Source organism: Aspergillus ambiguus (assembly GCF_047715705.1).
Source record: "Aspergillus ambiguus strain CBS 117.58 unplaced genomic scaffold BDV59scaffold_50, whole genome shotgun sequence".
Taxonomy (NCBI): Eukaryota; Fungi; Ascomycota; class Eurotiomycetes; order Eurotiales; family Aspergillaceae; genus Aspergillus; species Aspergillus ambiguus.
The window spans coordinates 133,656-149,516 of NW_027395563.1; the positions used below are offsets into that span (position 1 = coordinate 133,656).

The window sequence follows — 15,861 nt, forward strand, 5'->3', positions numbered from 1 at the left end:
TTCACCCGGCGCCCACTCATCTCCATGGTGTGTGAGTGGATCAGACCATACGTTCCGAGATCCATCCATGGATGCAGAGAGGTAGAGATATGCTTGGGGTAATTATCTCCGAGTCGGGAATTCCGGGGCTTTAGTTGAGCGGGAGCATCAAGTATAGTACGGAGAGGGCACACTGCACACCCACGCTACATAGTACAGCCCCTCCAATTCAGTGGGATTGTTGATATACATCGTACCAAGTTACTAACAATAAGAAAAATCATGATAATTGACGTCTGTCGCCACGTGTGTGGGCGGAAAAATCGTCAGCCGCTCTCCACAGATTTCCCCACAGCCGACGTGGGGGAGTCGCCACGGGGAAATCCATATTCCATCGTCTCCGTATAAATCGACTTCCCCTCCCCCTCACCACCATCTCCAGCTCAACTCTTCGCCTCCATTGCCTCCGCCTCTCACAATGACTGTCCGTGAAGCGCCCACTGGCGAATACCGCCAATTCCTGCCCGATCTGGGCCTCAAGCGCTTCCAGGTGATGCGCACCCAGGATGCGCACGAATATGCCCGTGACTTCAAGACATTGCGCCAGCCGCCCTGGCTGCATGCGCTGTACATGCACTGGCTGGAGCTACTGCAGGAGCCTTTCAAGGGTGTTACCACAGACGGTATGTCGCTTCTTGGGAGTGATCAATCGCAGCCCTCTAACTCAGCTATCTAGGAAACGTCCGGCCCAACCTCTACACGCTCCAAGACGAGGGCATCCCCATCGACCAGATCGTCTCCACCACCGACTCCCTCCTCTCCCTCCTCGACGACTCCCAGAAGACCGCGCTGAGTTACCACATCGACAGCCCCGAATGGCGTACGTGGTCCAACCCGGAATTCCTCCTCAGCCACAAGGGCCTCCGGCTGGACGAAGTCACCCCGACTATCCGTGACGCCATCCTGGCCGTCATCAAGGCCACACTCTCCCCAGAGGGCTACGACAAGGCCATCAAGGCCATGCGCATCAATCATTTCCTGGGCGAGCTCGTCGAGTCGCCCGCCGTCATGAACGAATTCTCCTATAATTTCGTGCTCTTCGGCCGCCCATCCACCACCCGCCCCTGGGGTTGGTCCTTCTACGGCCACCACCTCTGCCTCAACATCTTCCTCTACCGCGGCCAGATCGTCGCCTCCCCGTGGTTCACCGGCGCCGAGCCGAATGAGATCGACGCCGGCCCGCACGCCGGCACCCGCATCCTGCAGGTCGAGGAAGCCCTCGGCCTGCAGCTGATGCAGTCGCTCTCGCCGGACCTGCAGGCCCGCGCGCGCGTCTTCGCCCAGATGCACGACCCGGCCATGCCCCCGGGCCGCTGGAACAAGGACGACCAGCGCCACCTGTGCGGCGCGTACCGCGACAACCGCGAGGTGCCCTACGAGGGCATCACCGTCGGCGCCAACTTCTCCGCCGACCAGAAGGCCCTCCTCTACGGCATCCTGGAGCAGTACCTCCTGTACCTGCCGCAGCGGGCGCGCGAGATGCGGCTGGCCCACATCCGCGAGCACGAGGCCGAGATGCACTTCTGCTGGATCGGCGGCTTCGGCGACCACGACCCCTTCTACTACCGCATCCAAAGCCCCGTCGTGCTCGTCGAGTTCGACCACCACTCTGGCGTCTTTCTCAACAATGAGGAGCCGAAGAAGTTCCACATCCACACGCTCCTGCGGATGCCCAACGGCGGTGACTACGGCCACGCCCTGCGCGGTCAGATCCCCGCCGTCGAGGGGCTCAACGGCACGGAGATCGTGTGGGATAAGCCATCGCTGTAATTACGAGTCGTATGTAGATAGTCATGAACATCCATGTATATTCTGTCCTCGGTTTGTTCTGTGCTTGTGTAGTGTGTACGTAGTATTGCATTGCTAACTACATATAACGGAATGTGGGGAGGTGGGGAGCCCTACAGCCCCAGCTTCTCCATCCGCCGCCGCACCCACGGCCCAAACACATACAGCGGCAGCCCGAGGAACAGCACGGCCCACTGGATCCCCGCGAATTCGTAGAACATCTTGCGCACGCCCTCCATGCCCATCCAGGCGTACGATCCCTTGGACAGCCCGAACGCGACGACGTTCTTGCTCGCATTGACGAGCACCAGCGCCTCGCCGCTCGTGCGCGGGTAAGCGTCGACGACATACGACAGCATCACGGATGGGACGAGCGTCAGCGCTGCGGCGGTCATGGCCTGGCCGACGGCGGGGACGGCGTAGTGCATCTGGCGCGACACGGCGTAGCCGAAGACGATCAGGCCGACGGGGGAGACGAGGAAGGGCACAATGAGGGCGGGGATGCGGTGCTCCGGCTTATGGATGTTGTTGTTGCGCTTGCGGAGGACGCGCGAGAGGAGGTCGGTGAGGGGACCAGCGATGGGGAAGGCGATGAGGACGCCGATGAAGCTGCTTAGCGTGAAGAGGCCGAGGGCTGCGGAGGAGAAGAGGTATGGTGGTGGGGAGAGCAGCGTGGGACACAGCGTTGAGATACTGACCACACTGTTCATTGGGGTCGGGTTAGTAGATGATAGGTGGGTTAGTGGGGAAGTGAAGAAGAACGTACGCTCCCAGTGCGACGCCGTACATCATCGAGGCCAGGAGCACGCCCGGTACGAGAAGCATTGGCAGCGGCAGGATAAACAGCGTCGCGAAGTACTTCAAGATGCCGCCCTTGCGTGCTCCCTTGGATAGACCGATGGAGAACAGGTTGCGCCAGTGTGTGCGGTAGTCGAACGGCGGACGGGACGGCACGGATTCGAGGTGCCCGGCGTCTGCTTTCTCGGGTTCAGTGAAGGGCTCATCGGCGTCTGGCTCGTACAGCGTCTCGGGCAGGAAGAAGAAGGTGGTGACCAGGTTGACGGCGGCGATGATCACACAGAGGATGAAGAACCAGCGCCATCCGCGGGCCTCGATCAGATATCCAGCGATCACGGGGCCTATTTGGCTTCCGCCGGAGAGGAAGAGGGCATATGTAGCCATGGCGCTGGCATAGTCCTTCTCGTAGAACATATCTGGGGTTGTTAGATATGAGGGGCTACAAGGGAGGGATCGATCGTACCAGCGAGAATGCTGGGGCCGATGGACTCGACGGAGCCCAAGCCTAGAGGGTGTCAATAACTATCCAAAGCCTGGAATAAACTAGAAAGACGAACCGAAACTGGCAAATACTCGAGCCCCGATCAAGCTCCCATAATCCTTCGCAACGGAAGTCCAGATTAATCCCCCAAGGAACATGGCCAGCGAGATCAACACCACCGTCCGCTTGCCAATGCAGAGGGCGAGTGGCATCCAGAAGAGGTTGGACAGGCCCATGGAGAGTACAGACCAGCTGATGACATCTGATAGTTTGTTGTTTGGGACACGCATATCCGCCCCGAGGCTTTGAAACCCAGTAGCGATGCCAGACTAGTTTGCTCCGTCAGCATTATACATCAAACATCTTCGACAACTAGCCTACCGAGTACATGTTCCCTAGGAACACGAAGATATTGAGAGTCAGTAGGGCCGCGTAGCGGACCCGACGAGGATAGAGCTGATCATTACTTTTAGCTGAAATATACTTCTGGAAGCGATGTGGCTAGTGACACACCTTGGGATCCATGATTGTGTTCGCCATGATCCACACTCGACCGACCTTGTGCAAAGAGCAACACCCAGATCCCCCTAAAACAGCCGGGAGGTGCTCTCATATAGGCAGCGATGGAGTGTCTACCCCGGATTTAACCCCAGATCGGCCAGACCCTGGTTCGTGCACGGGATGTGGCCCTCGGATAAGCCGGTGCATTCGGGACCACCTGACTCGTATGGATCTGGCTAGACGGGGACGTAAGACGGCTCTTGGTTAGTCTAGTTCCTTTCGCTAGCAATTGGAACCCGTCTCAAATGCCGATGACGGTCCAGGAGATACTACTATCTCGGTACAAGTATCGACAATATCTGACGATAAACCCAAATATACTTAGAGCTCAAAACAATCCGGACCAAAGAATGTCTATCTGACCGTTCATTGTATAGTCCCGTAATAAACGGCACCGAGCTCTTAAGTATCAATGGCCTACAGTGGCTGGGAGCCTTTGACCATGGAAGCATACATTTATTCACGCCATGGGCTACAGATAACGGTTTCCTCATCACCGTATAAAACCATGTGTTTAGTAGACTTCACCACATACGACCATAGGGTGTGGAGAACAGGGCTTCCCGTCCGCTCAGCCGTACTTAAGCCACACGCCGGCCGGTTAGTAGTTGGGTGGGTGACCACCAGCGAATCACGGCTGTTGTATGTTTCCAGTTCTTTTTTTCCCCATGGTTCTTGGCCCTTTTATTGTCTATGTATGTAGGGTCACTAGTGATCGATCTGCGCTTGGCCGTATTAAGAGCTCGAACAGCCTTCATCGAAATATTTTCGGCGTATTGCACCTTTGCAGTGAGATTTCCCCATGATAGCACGCATCTAGTCCCTCGTCCTTTAGGGCTAAAAAGGTTAGCCCATGATTTATTTTTGATGGAAGGAAAATATTACCAAATTGGCTTCGTCATTGAATTTGGCCATAGGACCAGCCAAACACGGCCCTGCATATCTAATCGTAAGTTTTACAAGAACAGCCCAGTTGCGTTGAGAAAAGCGCTCCAGATACATCATGAGGCGGGGATCATTGTCTCCATAAGTATCACCAACAACTAGTTCATTAGACGGTGGAGTAAGCTGTATACTCAGTTAGCGGTGTATCTTGCTTGAGTTGGAATGTAGGGATACCTGTCGTTTAACAGGCGTATCCTTCCATAGTGCCTCTACTTGAATATGACTCCATACATCTTATATGAAGTCCCAAGCATGATCTTCGAATAACCTATCGTTCGTTTCAGTGGGGATCCAAGGCCGCACGCCATTCGCTATAAGTTTTCTCTGTTTAAACAGATAGTTGGCTATGGATACTATCCTATTCCACTGTTTGAGGGCGGTGGATGAAGACTTGGGGGAGACGAATTAGCTATCCATTCAGCAGAGCATATGTTGCAGGACCTTTTTAGTGAGATGTGCAATTTCTTTGCACATGTGGGTTAATTGTTTCCTGGGAGTTTTATTAGTAATATAGATAAGAGAGTGAATATAAACATACTAGGTAGGACATTTCAAGCTCTTATTTCCGGCAAGAGCATCGAAGCACGCATAATATTCCGAATCAGCAAGCCTTGCTAGAACCCCGACCTTCTTGTCGGAAATGCTCGGAAGCCAAAAGCATGTGGGCTCTCCAACTAAGGAAGTACCTAGGTGCTAAACCATGGGTTCAGTCCAAGGCACATTCTAACTAGGTCACCATTATTGTGACAGTCCGGGGTTGTATAGAGTAATAGCCGTAGTCTTGTTTTATCACTTGATTTATGTGCAAACTCCATGACCACTTGCCAGTCACAGGATCTAACCCTCGACACACAATCTCCGAAAACTGTCCGTTGAAACTGGAAGAAATTACCAGCTCGTGCTCCCAAGTCTAACGTAAATTAGGCTTATATTGTATTAGTTTTCACATTAACATACCTTGTCTGATTTGGTATTAAACTTTAAAGTTGAAAACAGCCTGACTGTACGCCATTTCAACGTATCTTCCCCGGCATTACCCCCACATTTCCACCTAAAATGAGGAGTCAAGGACCGAAAAAATCCTACGGGCCTGTGAGCTTTGGATCCTGTAGGAGTCCTGAATCCATTTCTCAAACTTTGCTGGCTTGAGTAACGCATTCCAACCGCTCTCCTGCATCTCATGGCGCGCTTGAATTATCCCTAGAAGGTTAAATAAAGCTGGTCTTTATTGAATATATCTACGGCCTAAAAGTATATCTTATAGTCTGACTGTTTAACTATCTGTCTATCTGGAGTCTTACTACCTTCTATAGCAGCTCTACTCTGTTTAGCTAGGAGTTTTTGCAAGGCCTTACGCCTGTGTTATCCTTGAATTAATACTACTGGTGGATAATTGGCAGGCCATATTTTTATATAGATAAAGTTATGTAGAGTGTCACCTTTGGTCTAAGTAGCCATAGATCGGACGGCGTCCTGCGATTGTGTGGATGAGTTAGGTGATTGTATCAGTACTGGCTTAGAACTTTGTTGTAGTCATCTTGCGTTAACGATGCTTTCAGCCTCGTATCTCTGTGGAATCGTCTGGCGCCGGTAGTAAAGTTTTGAACGAGACGTGTAATATGATCCTCATCGCGTTCTCTGTTTCTACACGTATCGGTTTCGATATTATCGATATGAATTGCAATTGTCTCAAGATACGTTTTCCACGCTGTTGTATGAGCCTCGTCGTCGGCCAATGACTGCGTTAACCCGACTTCCTCCTGCGCCACGTGTCGTATTTTCTCTTTGCTCGTATCTTTAGGGATCTAGTCCGACTTGAGTTAGGCCGTATTTGAACTCAGAGGATATTACCAATACCGTGTTATCGTAATAGGGAGGGCGAGTGCTGGATTCGAAATCAGGATACAACCTCAATCGAATACAAGGACGAGAGAAAGGAGTCCGTGGGTTGGGGTGAGGTGAGGTGGGGGGCCACAAGAAGAAAAGTGAGGGAAAGAGGGGCAAGAACAGTGAGCAGAGAAACACTTCTTTCCACCCTTCACCCTTCACCCTTCACTATACAATCAGTCTTAACACTGACCCCATCCTCTCGGTCAAGCCATCCTCATGTTATTCAAATCCGACTACCCCACGCAGCACAAGAGAACAGGAAGTAGGTAATCTTAATAGTTTTGCACCCTATCTAGACAGTGCTCAATTACTCTCACCCTAGTGAGGGTGGCTTCTGATGAATATCTACTCAAATGTACTTCATATAGCTGCGTAAATGCAGGGTGCCTGGTACCTGCATGCAACATGTGGGTGGGTCAGCTGATTGGCTGCGGGTGGCGGGATCTAACAGATGGCCCCACTGTGGAGTCACTGATCGACCCTGGCATTCCATTTCCCATACAAAATTGTATGACTTCGCAAAGTCCCGCAATGGTGTGTGTTCCTGCCCTTTACAACCGCCCACCCAAGTCACGCAAACTCTGCCTAAGCCAGAACAGTAGACATGATAGGGCCTAACCCTGCGTCACGTGTGCACGAATCTCTTTGAATTTCTGCCTGCTCCACCTCTCTCATCTCTCATCTCCCACCTCTCTTCATCACCTCTCATGTCTCTTTATCATCACTTGTGTCCCTCGCCCTCTAGAGTTTCCTCCGTTCCATCTATCACATTTCCTTCATCTTGCTTGTTTCACTCGTCTCTGTCACTCTGTCCCCTGGGTCGTCTCTGTTGTCTCTGCCGCCCTGTCTTCTCTGTTGTCTCCCGCATCTATCTCCTCGATCGACTGGATTCTCTTACCTGTGAAGTGGGTCTGTGTTTCTATCCCGGCGAGTAAGTCCAGATATCCAAGCCCGTCTATTTTCGAAGTCATACTAATCATCCTAGGTCAAAATGAGTCATAACGGTGAAGACCGCATGGAAATCGACCTGCCCACCACCCCCTCGCGTACCCGGGTCAGGAGATCCAGTACAATTGTCGGGACGATGCCACTCGATGAAACGTACAACGAACTGTCACAGCAGCGAAAAGAGCTCTTGGATCGCCTGCATGCCATCATCGGACGACCAGTGCCACGTGTCTTTTGGGCAGTCATCGTCTTCTCCGACCTGAACAAGCTGGAACAGTTCATCGTCGAAGTCGAGAAATCCTCATACCTGCTTGACTTTTGTATGCACGCGTGTGCTGCGATATCTCTGCTATGGGCTCAAAAAGGAATCCGAACCCCCGGCTCATCACAATCAAGCTCCGAAGAATCAAACAACGACGCCTCCCCAACCCCTAGGAAGAAGAGGAATACTGATCTTGCCAGGGAGCGGGATGGCGAAGTATGTCTGTTCAAAAAGACGGATATCGTGGATGTCGCCCACATTTATCCCCACTACCTGATCGCCGCGAGAAAGACAAACTTCACCACTAACTGTCCTCCCTTCTGGAACATGCTCGGTTATTTCTGGTCTGAACACAGGATTAAAGAGTGGCATGATTCTATCTTCACCGATCTTAGACACCCTACCAGGCCCGTGGACTCCGTGTTCAATCTAATGACCATCTCACCAGAGGTTCACCGAGCGTGGTCTGCGGGAAGCTGCGCTTTCCGACCGTTAGATTATAACGCCGACAAAACTACCCTCAAAGTAGAATGGCATTGGCAGCCAACGAGACCAAGAGATGATAAAGTCTGCGTAAACATGGCCCCAGGTTCGTCCAGAGCTCTCGACCACACTTTACGTCTCGATGGATCTCTCTCCTCCGAGTTTGGTATTCAAGATGGGGATTCCTTTCGCCGTATTCATACCGGTGATCAGTTCACCTTCTCCACCACGGATCCTGAAAGACTCCCGCTGCCATCAAAAGCACTCCTCGATATGCAATTCATGCTGACCAGGGTTGTCAACCTTGCCGGGGCCGGGGAGTGGCTCCAGCACTACTACGATTGGGATCATTCGGACGGAGAGGGACCTGACATTCGAATTCCTCGATGGCTTCAGACCTTGAGCGCAAGCGAATCAGACGACGGCCAACGGGACGATGACGAGGAGACGGAAATAACCTCTGGATACCCATCCCCCGTGAAGACAAGAGAAAGGGTCGAGGCAATGGGTCTTACCACGATGGAGCAAGCGTTGTTCTCTGAAGATCTGTAGGAGGTCGAAGCAATGGGTCTTACCACGATGGAGCAAGCATTGTTGTGCGGAGATCTGTAAGACGTCGACATGATTTGCTTATGAGAATATGTATTAGTATGAGGCTTTAGCGAAGGAGTAAGTGTTGTTGTCCGGAGATCTGTGGGGCGTCGATATGATTTGCTTATGGGAATATGTATTAGTACGAGGCTCTACGAATTCAATATCTTGCGATTATGGCAAGATTTCTCGGAAATTTCCGTTGGCATGAAAAATATCCAATAAACTTTGTAACTGAGAAATAATTCTTCTGAAATTTCTTATTAACACAAAGACGACAGCCCAATAAAACCTGGGAGCCACTCTAACTAAAGTTAAATGGTGTCACTAAGTGCCTTAACTGCTCCAGATATTCCAATCCTGGGTTGTAAATCCTATATATATCTCCGACAGTTAGTTTCTTATAGCAAGACCACTCTTGCCGCAGTGAGAGTGGTGTGGGTATGCCCTATCTGAAGGCGACAGCAGCAACCAGGGATAGCCAACACCCGTGAGTCACTGAAATGGTCTGGAGTATTTCCCTAGCCATTAGGGCAAGAATATCCGCCTTTCTGCCCCGGACAAGCCAGAGGCGTCCAGACCGGGTGGGTGACTGGGGCCAGATCGATTAAGCATGTACCCTCTGGCCACGAAATCATAAATTTCCGATTTTAACGACGAAGAAGTTTGTTGTAATCGAGTATTGTCCGCTAAAGATTCTCTATATTCTTAGAGCCAGTGTGGCAGGAGACGTTACCAACCAATGTACGGAACGGTGGATTTAATATAGGGCTGTGGTCCCAGTTGTATCTGTCAGATGATATGGACCCGAATTAGGCGCTGACAACGAGCAGAAGGTGGGAGACCACCGCCCCTCCGCGCCCCCCTTTCTTTTCCCTTTGTCGTCCTTTCCTCTAGTTTTTATTGCAGAACAGGCTTTTGAGCTGGCCTTACATATGAATCCAGTCGCGGGGGATACAAGGCTTTGGTCATCACTGTGGACACGCCAGTTCTAGGGAATCGGATCAATGAGCGTAAGACCCCCTTGACCCTGCCATCTCACCTTACCTTGGTCAACTTTGAGGGTTCTAACGCCGCTGGTCAACCACCTCGGCCCACGTTCAATCGGATCCTCATCGATTCGCGCACGGCTAAAGAGGATGCAGATGTTCGTCGGACGGCAGGTTCGGCCGTGCACAATTCCGTGGTGACCTGGGAAACATTCACCACGCTGCGCAAGGAAAACTCAATGAAGATCATTCTTAAGGGCATAATGACTTCCGATGATGCGGAGACAGCCTTTCGGCATGGAGTAGGTGCAATAGTTATGTCAAATCATGGTGGGCGCCAGCTCGACAGTACTTTCTTGATCCTCGGGGCATTGCCTGGAATTGCCGCAACAGTGAAGGGCCGCATGCCTATCATGTTGGATGGTGGCTCTGTAGTGGGACGGATATTTTCAAAGCCATAGCGCTTGGTGCCCAGTTTGTTCTGGTGGGAAGGCCTGTGATATGGAGATTGAGCTACAGCTGTCAAAGAGGAGTCGAGGCTGTTTTAAATATCCTCGAGAGAGAGCTTAGTCGGGCTATGGCACTTGCAGGTGCCACGACAATTACCGGTATCACTATGTCCTATTTAGGAATCCCAAAATCCTCTTTTTGGCGTTGCAAGATTGTGATACCGTTAACCTAGATAGCTTCTTGGAATTGAAGAATGGACTTTCTTCGTCCTGAGAATCAGACCGGCCACATTGTTTTTGGACCAATCAGGAGCAGGACGCAAAGTATACCCAATCTCCCAACAAAGATATCCCTTACAACATTGCATTTCCGGCATTGGGCCAACGACATATGAAGATTGACATCTTACATGGAATCGAATGAGGTCAGCATGACCAGCGAGGCCCAAGACAGTTCTAGGAAGTGAATGCCGTGGTCTATCGAAGAGATGGACCTTCTATCAAAGCTAAGAAGAGCCGAAAGACAACACTAATAGCTCTTCCTCAACAATATGCACTGCTTACCGATAGTATCTAGTAGTTATATCTATATATTGCTCGTTCCCACCACATACGATCATAAGTGGGGAACATGGCTTCCCGTCCGCTCAGCAGTACGAAACCACACGCCGGCCGGTTAGTAGTGGGATGGGTGACCACCACCGAATCCCGGCTGTTGTATGTTTTCGATCCTTTTTTTTTTTTTGTTTTGGTTTTTTTTTTTTTTTTGGGGGGGGGGTTTGCGAGGGGGGATGACTAGCGGTGACAATGGTATAGACGGTTTGTTGTTTTTTTGCTGTCGTTTTCATCCAGTTGGGCTCGTGATAGTTATCTTTACAGTGGGAATAAAATCCTACTATTGTGGTCGAGAGTCGGACCCTTCACTCGGTTAACACTAAATATTCCACCAAACTCCCGTGAGACATGCACAGTAATATACGCATGTGAGTTAATAATAATCCAACTTCAGTTTATGTACATCAGCATCCTATCGTTGCCGTTGCGAGAATGGCGAATTCTGTATGAAAAAGAGGCCGCGAGATAGTCTTGTGGCCAGCCCAACAACGCCAACTCCAACCCTCGTCCAGGCCTTTCGAATCAGCTAAAGAAATGCCAACGAGCGCCACATCCGAGTACTCGCCTGGAACGTCCATCATGTGTACGACCTTGAAGCTGGGATATCCGAGTCCCGGCAATCCCGAGCCCCAGATCCTGTTCAGCTCAACCTCGGCGATGAGCACTTTATTTAACTCCGATTCTTTTTCTACAAAGACACCCATCGACACCCCCAAACAAACATAATGGTAAGCCAACACCGTGCAGCAGAAGAACTATGCCTAATGACCCCCAGAAATCTGAAGCGCACCTGGACATCCTCGTCGTCGGCGCCGGCCTCAGCGGCCTCGCAACGGCCATTTCCTGCGCCCTCGGCGGACACACGGTGCACGTCCTAGAACAGGCCAAAGAGCTAGCAGAAGTCGGCGCGGGGCTCCAAATCACCCCGAACGCCTCGCGCCTCTTCCGGCACTGGGAGCTTCCGGCGTCCGTCTGGGCCTCCGCGGCCGAGCCCACTGCGCTCACCGTGCACAAGTATACCGGACAGGTGCTCGCGCACGAGTCGTCCTTCGACAAGAACATCCGGGCCAAGTACGCCGGCGCGCCCTTCATCGACATGCACCGGGTCGACGTCCAGCAGGCGCTGTACGCGCGCGCGCAGGCGCTCGGCGTCATCTTCCACCTGGACGAGCGGGTCGACCGCATCGACTTCGCCGGACAGCCGGCCACGTTGACTACGCTGTCGGGCACTGAGTACCACGGGGATCTCATCGTCGCAGCGGACGGGCTGTGGTCGCGGTGTCGTGAATGTTTTGTAGGGCGCAAGGACGATCCGCTCCCCACGGGGGACTTGGCGTATCGCATTGTGCTGGACGCGGAGCAGATCGATGACCCTGAGCTGCGTGCGTGGGTTGAGAACCCCGAGTGCCATTTCTGGGTCGGTCCCGGGGCCCATGCGGTGGGGTATTCGCTGCGCGGCGGGAAGATGTTTAATATTGTGCTGCTGGTGCCGGATAATTTGCCGCCGGGCGTGTCAAGACAGACGGGATCGGTGGAGGAGATGAGGGCCCTGTTTGCGGGGTGGGATCCGGTGTACGTGCCATCTACTGTGGTGCTGGGGTATTGAATGCTGACGAGAACAGGCTTACGCGGTTTCTGAGTTACGTGGATAACGTGGACAAGTGGAAGCTGATGCATCGTATGTTTTCTGTCTCCGAGGAACGGACTAGACTGACAGAAGCAGACGGTGAGATGGAAACTTGGATTAACGACCAGTCTAATCTGGTGTTTGTCGGCGATTCATGCCATCCGATGTTGCCATATCTAGCCCAAGGCGCCAACTCCTCGCTCGAGGACGGTGCCGTGCTGGGTGGTTTGCTAGGACACATGAAGACCAAGGCGCAGCTGCCACAGATTCTGCGGCTGTATGAGAGGCTACGCAAGTCGAGGGGCGAGGCTATCGTTCGTGAGACTTTCAAGCAAGTACGTGCAGATACCCGAGCGTTGATCGAAAGTACCTCCTAATTCAACCTCTAGCGTAACGACTTCCACATGCAAAATGGCCCCGACCAGGAAAAGCGAGACGAGATCTTCCTCTCCCAGCTGGGCAAAGAGATCAAGGGAGCCTTTCCAAGCCGATGGTACGTATGGAAAACTAATCCCTGTCACTTTAGCTGACGCAAGCAGGACCTGTCCCGAGGTGCAGCCATGGCTGTACGGGTACGACGCGGTCCAAGAGGTGGAAAACGCCGTGGCGCAGAATCCCACGCTGTTCTCGAGCGCGACAGCAAACCTGTAAACGATCCCACTGTTGATAGATATGCATAATTGTTTCAAAATGTTTGTACATAGACTAGTCCAACGCAACGTTATACTGTACAACCCGAGGCATTAATTGTCCAACATAGGCAGCCCACCGAGGTCATCGAAGAGCTGGGCAATCCCTTCAAACGAAAAGTCCGGAAATCCAAACCCGTAGGCCCACTCCTGTTCATGTCAGCCGACCCCTGTTCCGCATATGCAGCAGGAGATCAAACATATATAGGTGCTTACCGGGATGTCAAACCCTCCAGCACTGGGGGCCGATTCCGAGACATACGTTGCAGCGTCCCCCTCGGCACTATGAGTCCCCATCGGAGCCTGTGTCTCCGACGCCCGAAATTCCTTCAGATAGTGCTTGATGATTTCGACGGACTTCCGTGCCACAACAGACTCATCCATTGCTTCCAGGATCTCCACTGCCATCTCGACCGATCGTCGCAGGGGAAGAGTATCCGGACAAATCCCTAATTTGGACATGGGCAGGAGCAGCGTCGACGTAGCAAACATGACGTAGGTCGTGTTGTACCACCTGACCACGTTAGTCATGGGCAATCTACCGGAGGAGTAGACCTACCAGCAGCGGAAGAAAGTATGGATGCGATATATGTCATAGATCACCTCAATAGTCCTCATGGCAGCATCGAGACACTTCGCGATCGCTTCCTCCAGCTCGCTAGGGGGATGGCGTAATTTGCGAGTAAAGTGACTCAGGAATGGGCGAAACAGGAGCATCTTCACATTGTGATAGCCTACCTAACATTAGCTCAGCTCCGACTGCCGGATCTACAAAAACTTACGAATGCCGAGAACCAGTTTCTGACGTCTGGCCCACTTTGGATCTCGTAGCGTGCGGCCAGAGACATCATGTCCCAAAATATCCGGCTTAATCCTCTCCGGCAATTTCAGCATCCACCGGTCCAGCTCGGCTTCGATCTGAAGAGCAACATGCAACTTATCCTGTAATGTTATACGCGAGTGATAAATCTGTATGGAGACCTTGCGGATCATCTGGGCGAAGTCAACCATCCATGGGATGATGGCGTATTCAGAATCGTCCCGCTCGGGAAGTGGGCGGTTATGATATTCGTCCATGCCCAGGCTGTCCGGACGGCCAACCGAGAAGCTCATTTCACTTTTTAATCAGCAACCATCTATAGACCGTAGGATTAGAACGTACATCTCTAAAGAAAACAAGCCCCTAGACAGTCAGTCAATCGACTTATGGGTGGGTGCGACCATAACTCACCACCAGGTCTTTGAAACCCATCCCGCCCGTTCATCGGTAGAATTGTGGACCTCTCGGTTGAACCCAGCGGCGAGGCAAGTGCGCACAGCCAGACCCAGATACATATAAGCCACTGGAAGTTTTAGTACAGAAGCCAACAGACGGAAACTGACCCACTAACAGTTCGGATTCAGCTCATTCTGGCAGATTTTGGCCTATATGTATTAGCACACGGTCACAACAACGGGCGCTGGCCACTCACCATAAGGTATAAACACTGGACCGTGTCGAGATTATTCGAAAACTGCAAATAATTAAGGTACAACTGCGCTTCACCGAACAACTTGCGACTCCACTCAAACCGGCCGAGCCCCCCAATGGTAGCCTCGTCCCAGACACGAACCAGCGCGCCAAAAGACAACACACTCAGATAGAGCGCGACAAAGCTTGGATCGGGTTGTCGGTCTCTCGAGAACCACAACTCATGAGCGCGCAGGTAAAAGTCTTCCTTGTCGATAAGCGGATGGATAAAATGGATATTCTCGAAATATCCACTGATAAACGTGTGGGCCTGCTCAAAGTAATAGTTATGCTCCTGCAGTGGTACCGGCTGGCCGGGACCTGTCGTGCAGGACGGTGAAAAGCTCGAATTATGCAGCGTCGAGATCAGTGAGTACTGTGGTTCATTGGGCCGTGAGTAGCGCTGCTTGGCCTTGCGATGCTCACGCGCCTTCTGGAGATGTCCTAGGAATGCCACCGAGGACGTACTCCCGTGGAATTCGATACCGTTGGTGTGCTGGTTCAGCTCGCTGATGCCTTCTTCAACGCCCTCGCCCGCATCGTCAGGGTGGTCGTATGACAAGGACACTTCGTCGTGGGGCGTCGAGCCATTGTGAGGCATGGAGCATGGTGTTGCGTCGATACCCGGCCGTGCGGCCGGCCTGTCAAGTTGGGCTGTCGGTGGCTGCGCGGCGGGAGACCGCTGGGCGGCAATCTCGGACTCAGCCACGTGTAATCTGGAAGTGAGGTCGTTGACCTTCTTCTCGAGATCGAGAATATAGCTATCCAGGATACGTCAGTTGGGTGTAGCCTTAACAAGATGACGGAGCATAGTTGCCTTGCAGATCGGTTGCTCTCCTGCACGCGATAGTTCCCCTGATATACACAGTCGATTCCGCTTTCTACACATATCAGTCACCGTCAGATGAAGCGGATTATCCGGCTCCAGGGTACTCACTCTTGCAATGCGCACACGGATAGGACTCGTCGCACTTGTACTTCTTCAACCTGCAGCGGTCGCAGGCGCGCGCAGCACGGGGTCGCTTAGCTCGCGGTGGCGTCGGATCATCCGTGGCAGGACGAACAGAAGTTGGGGAATTCGAGCGTTGCATGATCCATTGATGTGCGTCGATCGGATGGAGCCAGGCCGTCGGGGCTTGATATGGAATGCATGGGGGCAGAGGCAAAGGCAGCCGAAGTCGGAATTGCCGAACTCA

The 15,861-nt window shown here is 52.3% G+C and overlaps 6 protein-coding genes across 6 annotated transcripts; 4 read left to right on the top strand and 2 right to left on the bottom strand.

The window, feature by feature from the left end:
- Positions 1-450: 450 nt before the first annotated feature.
- On the top strand, positions 451-1,809 carry BDV59DRAFT_210956 (DUF3500 domain-containing protein; the record flags this gene model as incomplete). The annotated part of the gene is made up of 2 exons (XM_073695694.1): positions 451-662; positions 716-1,809. Exons 1-2 carry the CDS (start codon positions 458-460, stop codon positions 1,807-1,809), a joined length of 1,299 nt encoding a protein of 432 aa, XP_073543595.1. The 5' UTR covers positions 451-457.
- A 131-nt stretch (positions 1,810-1,940) lies between these two features.
- Positions 1,941-3,631, bottom strand: BDV59DRAFT_205816 (putative MFS transporter; the record flags this gene model as incomplete). Its single annotated transcript, XM_073694708.1, has 6 exons — positions 1,941-2,529; positions 2,594-3,041; positions 3,089-3,130; positions 3,183-3,435; positions 3,488-3,562; positions 3,620-3,631. The coding sequence occupies 6 exons, from the start codon at positions 3,629-3,631 to the stop codon at positions 1,941-1,943; spliced, it is 1,419 nt and encodes a 472-aa protein (XP_073543596.1).
- A 3,404-nt stretch (positions 3,632-7,035) lies between these two features.
- BDV59DRAFT_187873 (uncharacterized protein) lies at positions 7,036-8,815 on the top strand. Its single transcript, XM_073691304.1, has 2 exons — positions 7,036-7,433; positions 7,488-8,815. Exon 2 carries the CDS (start codon positions 7,494-7,496, stop codon positions 8,745-8,747), a length of 1,254 nt encoding a protein of 417 aa, XP_073543597.1. The 5' UTR covers positions 7,036-7,433; positions 7,488-7,493; the 3' UTR covers positions 8,748-8,815.
- Positions 8,816-9,229: 414 nt separating this feature from the next.
- Positions 9,230-10,457, top strand: BDV59DRAFT_196198 (alpha-hydroxy acid oxidase; the record flags this gene model as incomplete). Its single annotated transcript, XM_073692681.1, has 3 exons — positions 9,230-9,276; positions 9,732-10,198; positions 10,231-10,457. 3 exons carry the CDS (start codon positions 9,230-9,232, stop codon positions 10,455-10,457), a joined length of 741 nt encoding a protein of 246 aa, XP_073543598.1.
- Positions 10,458-11,596: 1,139 nt separating this feature from the next.
- On the top strand, positions 11,597-13,117 carry BDV59DRAFT_210958 (putative monooxygenase; the record flags this gene model as incomplete). Its single annotated transcript, XM_073695695.1, has 5 exons — positions 11,597-12,411; positions 12,462-12,517; positions 12,563-12,801; positions 12,856-12,959; positions 13,006-13,117. 5 exons carry the CDS (start codon positions 11,597-11,599, stop codon positions 13,115-13,117), a joined length of 1,326 nt encoding a protein of 441 aa, XP_073543599.1.
- Positions 13,118-13,123: 6 nt separating this feature from the next.
- On the bottom strand, positions 13,124-15,800 carry BDV59DRAFT_134746 (Zn(II)2Cys6 transcription factor). The gene is made up of 10 exons (XM_073687039.1): positions 15,603-15,800; positions 15,483-15,546; positions 14,628-15,426; positions 14,547-14,580; positions 14,387-14,498; positions 14,318-14,338; positions 13,938-14,272; positions 13,715-13,889; positions 13,372-13,669; positions 13,124-13,305 (listed from the first exon to the last, which is right to left on the bottom strand). The coding sequence occupies exons 1-10, from the start codon at positions 15,754-15,756 to the stop codon at positions 13,210-13,212; spliced, it is 2,088 nt and encodes a 695-aa protein (XP_073543600.1). The 5' UTR covers positions 15,757-15,800; the 3' UTR covers positions 13,124-13,209.
- Between the last annotated feature and the right edge of the window lie 61 nt (positions 15,801-15,861).

Coding starts and splice junctions, on each gene's coding strand:
- BDV59DRAFT_187873 (XM_073691304.1), top strand. CDS start 7,494: ATGAGTCATAACGGTGAAGACCGCATGGAAATCGACCTGCCCACCACC.
- BDV59DRAFT_134746 (XM_073687039.1), bottom strand. CDS start 15,756: ATGCAACGCTCGAATTCCCCAACTTCTGTTCGTCCTGCCACGGATGAT. Junction 15,427..15,482: donor GAGAGCAACCGATCTGCAAG/GCAACTATGCTC, acceptor TATCCTGGATAG/CTATATTCTCGATCTCGAGA. Junction 14,499..14,546: donor GAATGAGCTGAATCCGAACT/GTTAGTGGGTCA, acceptor TAAAACTTCCAG/TGGCTTATATGTATCTGGGT.